The sequence below is a fragment of the Camponotus floridanus genome, unplaced genomic scaffold (genome assembly GCF_003227725.1).
Source record: "Camponotus floridanus strain SB8 unplaced genomic scaffold, Cflo_v7.5 scaffold245, whole genome shotgun sequence".
Taxonomy (NCBI): Eukaryota; Metazoa; Arthropoda; class Insecta; order Hymenoptera; family Formicidae; genus Camponotus; species Camponotus floridanus.
In genome coordinates, this window is record NW_020229376.1 from 45,888 (window position 1) to 56,419 (window position 10,532).

Sequence of the window (10,532 nt, forward strand, 5' to 3'; positions counted from 1 at the left end):
TTTTAATTATTTTCGTATGACACCAGAAACATTTGAAAAATTGTTGCATATTGTTTCACCGCATATACAGAAACAATTTGTTATTCGTGAGCCAATTTCTGCTCGCACTCGCCTTCAAATCTGCAATCTGTAATATGGGATACTTTAAAAGATATGGTATTCCTAAAATCAATTGAAGATAACTGGCGAAGAACGCGCAAGGACGCGCAGGAATACATCCGCTCCCGTCCAAAGGCGGCAACGGACTTTCAACTGTTCTCAACTATATGTATATGTGTAGCGTAAACGCCGATAGGACGCCGAACGCCGTGTACAAACCAGCGTGATCCGTGCTGGCGTAACGAAAACGGGCGTAAAGCCTGTGATTGGCCTAGTTCCTTTACGCCGTACGCTGGCTTCATGGGACTTCATCCTAAGTCCATGGGATCGCACCCTAACGTGAACTATAGATTTTCAACGCTGGCAGTGAATTTTGGAACACACCCTTCGAAGCATTTCTAAATGGATTCTCAGTCTAAATCACGTGAAGGCAACGGTCGTATCACGTTGTAAAACATCAGTTCTCGTGCGATCACTGAAGTTAACGTTGAGCATCGTCAGTTCTTAAATGGATGAATCATCTGAAATGAACTTGCTTTTCTCGATGGCTAGCAATAAAATTGAATATTTACCGATTGAAATAATCGGTATCATTCTAGAAGACAAAAGCATCAGCATAATGGATATCATGAGATTTAAGTCCACGTGTAAAAGATTACAACAGACAACACTGAGCAACTACTTTTGGAAAAAGAAGTTTTATCAGAGGTACTTTATATTTATATTTATAAATTTATATTAATTTTCAATTTTACTTTATATTTATGAATTTTACTTTATATTAATTATGTTATATTAATTTCACATTTTATCAATATTCGTCGCACAACAAAATAATTCCGTAAAAACAAAATGATGAAAAGGGATAATTAAAATTATTACGTTATTATTTTAGTAATTCTATTAAATAATGAACATAAAGTTTATCCACACACGCAAAACGACAAACTATAAGATATCAAAAATGATATTTTGACAGCCTAAATAACATGACTAAAAATTCTTGCGTGCCATTTCATTATTATTCACTTTATCCTAGTGCTGTGACGTGAACGTGTTTGTAAAACCCATAAAATGTTTCGAAAACTAAGTTTAGCAAGAAATATATAGTTTAAAAAAACATTTTCCACTCTTTTCAACAGTTGTCAAACCATGCGACAATTTGTGATTCAAGAAATTAATATATATTTCTCTTAAATAGAAAGAAAAATAAATATTAAGATTCCCAACTTATTTGATTTGCTACAAATATTAATTTGTATATAATTAAAAAATATACATGTATTTTAAAGAAAAATATGATATTCAAAATGTTCTATTTTGAATCAAATTGTAGATGTCCTACTGCGAGAAAGTATTGCGCACAAAAGCCGAAGTGTTCGAGATTCACAATCGCAGTTTTAAAATTCGAACTTAACCGGCGTCGAGAAACTTCTCGAAAAATCTATTTTTACAACAAACTCGACCGTTCGAGTTATCTCTCGCTTTTTTCGTGCCATAAAAAACGCTCAACATATACAATTGACAACAACATTGTCAACCGCCGTCAAAATCCACGCAACTGTCGGGCATGCGCGCCCATACGTCACGATCAGCTGATGGCCAATCAGCTGATAGAAAAGGGTCGTGCGCATGGCAAACGCAATAACGCTAATTCCTGACCTCATCGGCGGCCAATAATGCGCGGCGCCCTGAGGTCACCGCTAAATACGAAATTAATTGGTCCACGTCGCAACGGGCCCAAAATCCGCTCGCAATAAAAGGGGCACCACACGCGGACCGACCGAAGTCTTGCGCTTTTCGAAGTCTTTACTTTACGCTCACACCGCTTAGTTACACCGCTTTGTCAAACCGCTTATAACGACCGCTTGCTCTTTTCGGACCACCGCTTTTCTCTCTGTCAATATCGCAGACATATTCGCACGACGACCGCTAGTTTTCTTGGACACTGATTTTTCTTGAACGTTACACCGCTTGCGATATCTCGCACGAAAATTGCACTATCCTGCTGCACTGCTCGCTTCTTCGCTGTTACGCGTTGCCGCTGCACTCAATAATTGTTACCTTTAAAGTTCTGACTGCAATAAAGTTCTGTTATTTCTATCTGACTTTTTCACTGCACTATTATCACTTTTCCGCGGCTCACTGTCGGACTCGCTCGCGAACACTTCTGGTCCTTCGAGCCGGATCCCACCATCCGCGTCCGCTGTTTCGGAGTGGTCCTCTCAGTGCAGTGCAGTTCTGTGGTGTGCGGTGATCTCTGAAAATAGGAAAGAACAATGAATGCTGATTTGAAGGCGTTGTTCGAGGCGCAGAACGACATCCATGGACGAATGTCCCGCTCCGTGGACAATCTGCGTAAGATGGGCGTCTCGAGCATCACCGCCGAAGCAATCCAGGCTCGCCTCCGCATCCTCGAGACGTTATGGACGAGATTCGAGGCCCATCACGACCTCATCGTGGCGGCTCTAAAAGACAAATATCTCGAAAGTGAGTACGCAAAAGCAGATTTTATCGATACTGCGGAAACCACTTACGTGACACAACGGAGCATGTTAATTGATTACGCTAACAAGCTCAAGAGCGAGAAGCCCGCCACGCTCAAAAGCGAGTCTTCTCAGGAGCAGGCTCCTAAGACGTCGTTGCCGCGCATCAAACTCCCGACGTTCTCTGGGTCCTACGAAGAATGGCCCTCGTTCCGCGATCTCTTCCTGTCAGTCATCGGGGAGAATGCGTCAGTCTCCGACATCGAGCGCTTCCACTATCTCCGGTCTTGCGTCAAGGGACCCGCTGAAAGATTGATCAAATCTTTGACTGTGACCGGTGACAATTATCAGCGCGCATGGGTGATTCTGTGCAGACATTTCGAAAACAAAAGAGAGCTCATTCGCTCTAATTTCGTCGCGTTTACCTCCCGGTCCCGAAGATGAAGTGCGAGTCCGCGGAAGAGCTCGGTCGCATACATAACGCCGTTACGACCGCCGTAAACGCGCAGGAGAGTATCGGGAGGCCCGTCGACTCCCATGGTATGGACCTCCTCAACTTCCTCACTATCGAGCTCTTCGATTCGCGCACACGGATGGAATGGGAGTCCTCGATCAGCGACTCCACTGATCCGCCAGACCACGACACTCTCGTCAATTTCATCGCGAAGCGCATTCTCACTCTGAACGCCGCGAAACCGAGAGTATCGTCAAGGACCGCTGAAAGTGCGCCGCGAACTGCGAAGGCTCACCACTCGAAGACCGGCTCCGACTACTCAAAGTGCGCACTGTGCCAAGGAAAGCACACGCTCATGGTGTGTGGCGACTTCAAGGCGAAGTCCGCGAGCGATCGAAAGTCCTTCGTAGAACGAAACCGACTGTGCTACAACTGTCTCGGGAATCACTTAGTCTCCAAATGCCAGTCCGTCAAAACCTGTTTCACGTGCAAAGGCAAGCACCACTCTACACTGCACGACGCGTATAGTTTGTCCTCTTCCAACGAGGTTAGCGCGCTAGCTGCGATGCACTCCTCGTCCGAGCGCAAGGCGATCCTTCTCGCGACAGCTCGCCTGCTGATCGCCGACCGCGCCGGGCATCTTCACCCAGTTCGGGCGATGCTCGATCAAGGCTCCGAGGTGTCGATCGTCTCGGAGGCGCTGGTCCAACGCCTGAAGCTCCCCCGCACAAGCTTTTCGGTGTCTATCATCGGCATCGGCGGGGCTCGATCCGGGTCAACCCGCGGCAGAGTGGCGCTCAACCTCTCCTCCACGACCACGGGAGCCAAGCTGAGAGCGGTCGCCTTCGTACTGCCGCGACTGTCGGCATATCAGGGGTCGTCGGTAGCCAACCTCTCCTCCTGGCCTCACGTCCGTGGCCTCGAGCTCGCCGACCCCCGATACCAGGAGCACGATCCAGTCGAGATATTGCTGGGTGCGGAAGTCTGCTCGACCATCTTGGAGGCCGGGCTCCCAAGGGTGGTCCTCGTGAGCCAGTCGCACAGAAGACGGCCCTAGGATGGATCCTGTCGGGAGGATCTAGCTCGGCGTCCTTCCAGGGTCCCCGGAGCTCCCTGCAATGCACGGTGGACCCAGAATTGAGCAAACTCGTGCACAGCTTCTGGGAGCAGGAGAAGGAATTTCCTCCCCCCGTCGCAATCACGCCGGAGGAGGAACAATGTAAGACCCTCTTCACTTGTGCGCACTTACCAGCGGACTGCATCCGGTCGGTACGTTGTACGTCTTCCGTTCTCTTCCTCGCCAACGTCGCTTGGTGAGACTCGAAAATCCGCCGAACGCCTCCTGAACGCCATGGACCTCCGGTCCAAGAGAGATCCTGAGTTCGGTGCCAAGTATCGGGAATTCATGCAGGAGTACGAGGACCTGGAACACATGAGTCCTGTGAGCACGACTAGTACAGCAGCATGCTACCTACCTCACCACGGAGTCCTCCGCCAGTCCAACTTCGGCTCCAAGCTCCGGGTGGTATTCAATGGGTCGCAAGGCATCACCTCGGGACTCTTTGAACAGCCACCTGATGGTCGGCACCAACCTACTTTCGGCCTTGGCTGATTCTTCTCCGCTGGCGTCGGCACCGCTTTGTATTTGTCACGGACATCTAGAAGATGTTCCGGCAAATCCTCGTCCACCCCGAAGATCGCCGCTTCCAACGGATTCTCTGGCGCCCGAGAGTCTCCGAAAAGACGCAAGAATATGAGCTCAACACCGTCACCTACGGGCTCGCCTGTGCGCCGTTCCTCGCCGTCCGCACACTCCGCCAACTGGCTACTGACGAGGAAGCACGAGGTTCAAGGGGGACCCTCGCTCTACGCCATGATTGTTACATGGACGACGTCATAACGGGAGCCGACTCCTTGCACCATGCCGTCGCTCTGCAAACAGAGCTCCGAGAGTTTTGCACGGCGGGCGGGTTCCCGCTGCGGAAGTGGGCCGCCAACAGCGAAGCCATCCTTGAAGGGGTGCCCTCTGATCACCGGCTGCAGCTAGCGCATCACTCCTGGGAGAACGAGGTGCATTCCACCTTGGGCCTGCGCTGGCATCCCGCCAGCGACGACTTCTCCTTCACGATCCAGGCTCCAGTCACAGGCGAATACACCAAGAGGCGAGTCCTGTCAGAGACGGCGCGGTTGTTCGACCCTCTAGGATGGCTAGCTCCTGTCATCATCCGCGCCAAGATACTAATACAGTCTGCATGGCTGAAAGGGCTGGATTGGGACACTCCGCTCCCAACCGAGGACGCCCAGTCCTGGCAGCGTCTCCTCTCCGAGCTCCATGTGCTGGGGCGCCTCAGGGTGGAGCGCTGGCTAGGGACGACTCACCAGGCTTCACAGATTGAGATCCACGGATTCGCCGACGCGTCCGAACGTGGCTTTGCTGCTGTCGTCTACCTCCGCGTGACCACTGCCGACGGGACGGCCACTCATCTTCTCGCCGCCAAAACCAAGGTCGCTCCCATAAAGCCCGTGACTCTTCCGCGGCTGGAACTTTGCGCTGCCTCCTTGCTTGCGAATCTCACGTGCCATCTCCGGTCTTCACTAGATATACCGTTAGCACCGGTATACCTCTGGTCCGACTCCAGGGTCGCCCTCCACTGGATCAAGGGTCACGCCTCGCGGTGGAAGACCTACGTGGCCAATCGGGTGTCGCTGATTCAACAGCGACTACCCGAAGCACAATGGAGGCACGTCCCTGGCCAGGATAATCCAGCTGACTGCGCATCCAGAGGAATCGCCCCGAGGGATTTGCTGGACCACCCCCTCTGGTGGAGTGGCCCCGACTGGCTTCCCAGGGACTCATCGCTATGGCCAGACCAGGACAACCAGACAATGATGGGCGAGGTCCCTGAAATTAAAAGAACTGTATTAGTCGCCACATGCAGGGACAAACCGGAGCCGGAAATTCTTCTCCAGTTTTCCTCTCTACACCGGCTCTTACGTGTGTCTGCATGGTGTCTCCGCTGGCGGCCATCCCGGTCGTCATCCTCTCAGCGCCGTTCTGCTGCCGAGCGAACTCGACGTCTCTCTCTTCCGCTGGCTCAGAGTCGTCCAAGCGATTCATTACGCCGCTGAGATCGCCGCCGCTCGAGAATCTCGCTCGATGCCCAAGGACGGCCACCTGGCTAAGCTGCACCCCTTCATCGACAGCCAAGGAATCCTCCGCGTTGGGGGTCGCCTGAAACACGCGATACTGACTTACGATGAGCGCCACCCCATGATAGCGCCACCAGCTTCATGGCTTACCAAGCTCATCGTAGAGTCTTGCCATCGACGGACGCTGCATGGAGGCACGCAGCTCACATTGGGACTTCTCCGCCTCCGCTTCTGGGTGCCGCGAGGTCGAGCCGTGGTCAAGCGGATCCTACACCGATGCGTGACGTGCGTTCGCTGGCGAGCCAACACTCCGCGGCCTCTGATGGGCGATCTCCCGCCAGGTCGGGTTACTCCAGCGCGCCCCTTCCTGAGGACAGGGGTCGATTACGCCGGTCCGATATTCCTCCGCACATGCAAGGGGCGAGGACAGCGAGCACACAAGGCCTTCATAGCCTTATTTGTCTGCCTTTGTTCCAGAGCGACTCACCTGGAAGTAGTGTCCGACTACTTCACGGACGCATTCCTCGCCGCATTCCGCATCTCTCGTCGAGGCCTGTGCGAGGAAATGTACTCCGACTGCGGCACCAACTTTGTCGGCGCGGACAGGCAGCTGCGAGAGTTCTTCCGTGCGTCTTCCCCCGACGGCCGTCGCATCGCGCAGGGAGTCACCAAGGAGGGCGTATCCTGGCGTTTCAACCCTCCTGCCGCGCCGCACTTTGGAGGGCTATGGGAGGCCGCGGTGAAATCAACCAAGCATCACCTGCGACGAGTGATCGGAGAGTCTACTCTCACCTTTGAGGAGATGAGCACTCTCCTAGCACAAATCGAGGCTTGCTTAAATTCTCGTCCGTTGCAGGCCTTGTCGGATGATCCGGATGACTTGTCCGCCTTGACTCCAGGACACCTTCTCATAGGCGCTCCACTGTTGGCAGTTCCGGAACCTTCGCTGGCAGACCAGTCACCGAACACGCTGTCGCGATGGCAGCTACTCCAGCAAATGCGTGACCACTTCTGGCAGCGATGGTCACAGGAGTACCTCCACGCCTTGGCACCTCGGTCGAAATGGCTCAAGGCCGAGCCAGCACCAGAAGTCGGAACACTGTGCCTCATCCGCTCGGAGTCCACCTCGCCCACCCATTGGCCCCTCGCGAGAATTACCCGGTTACACCCCGGAAACGACGGCACGGTCCGCGTCGTGACCGTCCGAACCTCCACCTCGGAACTCGTCCGGCCGGTAGTGAAACTTGTCCTCCTGCCGGGGGTCAAGGAGGCTCACGCGTCCGCGAACGAATAGCGCCCGAACTATTCTCTCCGCGTGTCACTTTCGCGACGCTGTATATATATGTATTATAGTAACCGCACTCCACTTCACTCGTTCATATTGTATATTTTTTTTTCCTCTCCATCACCTCTATCAGCTGTTCGTCTCCGCTTCATTTTTCACCACTCAACTTCGCGATCAGCCGCTTATCGTTCACCGCATACCACCGAGCGACATTAATTAATCATCCACCTCAATTGTGCGAAAATCATTTCATCGATCATCGCATTTCGCATTGTACTATACATCATCTAATCACTGTAAATATTTCACTTCATATCACATCACTTTCCACCTCGAAATAATCCGACAAACTGAGGAACACGTGTCGGCGTGTTACGTCACACATTCCACTCATTGATCGCGATCCACGCTTCATCAATCGAACCGCTCGCGACACCTGCCCGTCCCCGCACGCACTCGCGAGTTTCGTCACGCGCTGACGAGGCGGGCGGGATGTTCGAGATTCACAATCGCAATTTTAAAAATTCGAACTTAACCGGCGTCGAGAAACTTCTCGAAAATCTATTTTTACAACAAACTCGACCGTTCGAGTTATCTCTCGCTTTTTTCGTGCCATAAAAAACGCTCAACATATACAATTGACAACAACATTAACCGCCGTCAAAATCCACGCAACTGTCGGGCATGCGCGCCCATACGTCACGATCAGCTGATGGCCAATCAGCTGATCGAAAAGGGTCGTGCGCATGGCAAACGCAATAACGCTAATTCCTGACCTCATCGGCGGCCAATAATGCGCGGCGCCCTGAGGTCACCGCTAAATACGAAATTAATTGGTCCACGTCGCAACGGGCCCAAAATCCGCTCGCAATAAAAGGGGCACCGCACGCGGACCGACCGAAGTCTTGCGCTTTTCGAAGTCTTTACTTTACGCTCACACCGCTTAGTTACACTGCTTTGTTAAACCGCTTATAACGACCGCTTGCTCTTTTCGGACCACCGCTTTTCTCTCTGTCAATATCGCAGACATATTCGCACGACGACCGCTAGTTTTCTTGGACACTGATTTTTCTTGAACGTTACACCGCTCGCGATATCTCGCACGAAAATCGCACTATCCTGCTGCACTGCTCGCTTCTTCGCTGTTACGCGTTGCCGCTGCACTCAATAATTGTTACCTTTAGAGTTCTGACTGCAATAAAGTTCTGTTGTTTCAATCTGACTTTTTCACTGCACTATTATCACTTTTCCGCGGCTCACTGTCGGACTCGCTCGCGAACAAATATAAATAATATTTATAATAATAATAATAATAATCATATCCTTTCTTATTGCTTTATTCTTAATAATTTTTAATACTTTAATTTCTCTCAAACTTCTAAAAAATCGTGAAAAAATATCTCCATTTGAATGCGGATTCGATCCTATCTCCAAATCTCGTATACCCTTTAGAATCCAATTCTTCTTAATCAGATTAATTTTTCTAATCTTTGATGTTGAAATTACCCTTTTAATTCCCCTAGTATTTTTAACCCTAACATTTAACAATATATATATTTTCCTCTCATTTTTATTTTTAATCATTTTAATTTCTGGATTAATAATTGAATACTTAGACAAATCCATCGACTGAAAAATTTAAATTTTAACTAATTATCTATAAAATGAATCATAATTCCGGCACATATAAATAACAAAGACTTAAATACCACATGAGTGAGAAGATGATAAAAAGATAAAAATTTCATTCCTAGTCTCAAAGTTATTATTATTAAACCTAATTGACTTAATGTTGATAAAGCAATAATCTTTTTTAAGTCCATCTCAAAATTAGCTATTAAACTTGCCATAAATATTGTAAAAACTGAAATATATAATAATAAAGTTTTACTAATTTCAAATATAATCAAAAATCTATTAAATCGAAATAATAAATAAACCCCTGCAGTAACTACTGTAGATGAATGAACTAAGGCAGATACAGGTGTAGGAGCAGCTATAGCCATAGGCAATCATACCGAAAAGGGCATTTGAGCCCTTTTAGTCAATCCTGCTAGTAAAATTATACTAATAACTAATCCCCCCTTATAATCTAATAAAAAATGTATACCCCATCTACCATAAATGAATACCAACCTAATAGACATTAATAAGCCCACATCTCCCAAATGATTACATTATAATCGTTATATAATCGATTATAAAACTGTAACTATCCCAGAATTAAATGAAATATAATTTTGATAATAAATCACTAAACAATATGATCTTAACCCTAAACCATCTCACCCAAATAAAATCCTAATCAAATTAGGTCTTATAATTATTAAAATTATAGAAAAAATAAATAAACTTAACAATATAATAAAACCACCAATATTCTTATCATCTCCTATGTAAACTATTCTATACAATATAATCATGGAAGAAATTAATAAAACTACTCTAATAAATAAACATATAACCCAATCCAACAATACTATTATCTCCATATTTAAAAAATTTAAATTAAATAATATCCACTCAAATATAATTCTCAACTTTAAATAATACAAATATAGCCCCCCCAGATAAAAAAAAATTCTTAATATTAACATAAAACAACAATGCACATATAAATTAATTATAACTTAAGCTAAATATACATTATTTTATATCATTAATTCCACAAATTAATATTTTAGATTTTAAACTACTTAAATAATTTTTCTTTATATATTAATTAATAACTTCTAAACCACTAAATTAAAATTACCAGGCTCCGCCCCCCTAATACAACATAATTAAATAAAATAATAATATAATTAAAGGAATAAAATGAAAAATTAAAATTATATAATCTTTTAAATAAACTAAAAATAATTGTTTACTCTCTACATAAACCATTCCATGTTGAACATATGAATATAAATACAATGAATAAGCCCTATTAAAGAAACAAATAACTATTAAATAGATTATCAATACAATCTCTCACGCTACAATAACTCTAATTATAAACTTCTCTAATAAAATTTAAAGACAAAGGAAAAGAAAAATTTATCGCACAATAAATTAT

At 47.0% G+C, this 10,532-nt stretch overlaps 2 protein-coding genes across 2 annotated transcripts; both read left to right on the forward strand.

Annotated features, from left to right (window-relative positions):
* Nucleotides 1-2,378: 2,378 nt before the first annotated feature.
* Nucleotides 2,379-3,029, forward strand: LOC112638100. Its single transcript, XM_025409151.1, has one exon. The coding sequence runs from the start codon at nt 2,379-2,381 to the stop codon at nt 3,027-3,029; it is 651 nt and encodes a 216-aa protein (XP_025264936.1).
* A 1,675-nt stretch (nt 3,030-4,704) lies between these two features.
* On the forward strand, nt 4,705-6,168 carry LOC112638101. Its single transcript, XM_025409152.1, has one exon. It carries the CDS (start codon nt 4,705-4,707, stop codon nt 6,166-6,168), a length of 1,464 nt encoding a protein of 487 aa, XP_025264937.1.
* Nucleotides 6,169-10,532: the final 4,364 nt, after the last annotated feature.

Coding starts and splice junctions, on each gene's coding strand:
- LOC112638100 (XM_025409151.1), top strand. CDS start 2,379: ATGAATGCTGATTTGAAGGCGTTGTTCGAGGCGCAGAACGACATCCAT.
- LOC112638101 (XM_025409152.1), top strand. CDS start 4,705: ATGTTCCGGCAAATCCTCGTCCACCCCGAAGATCGCCGCTTCCAACGG.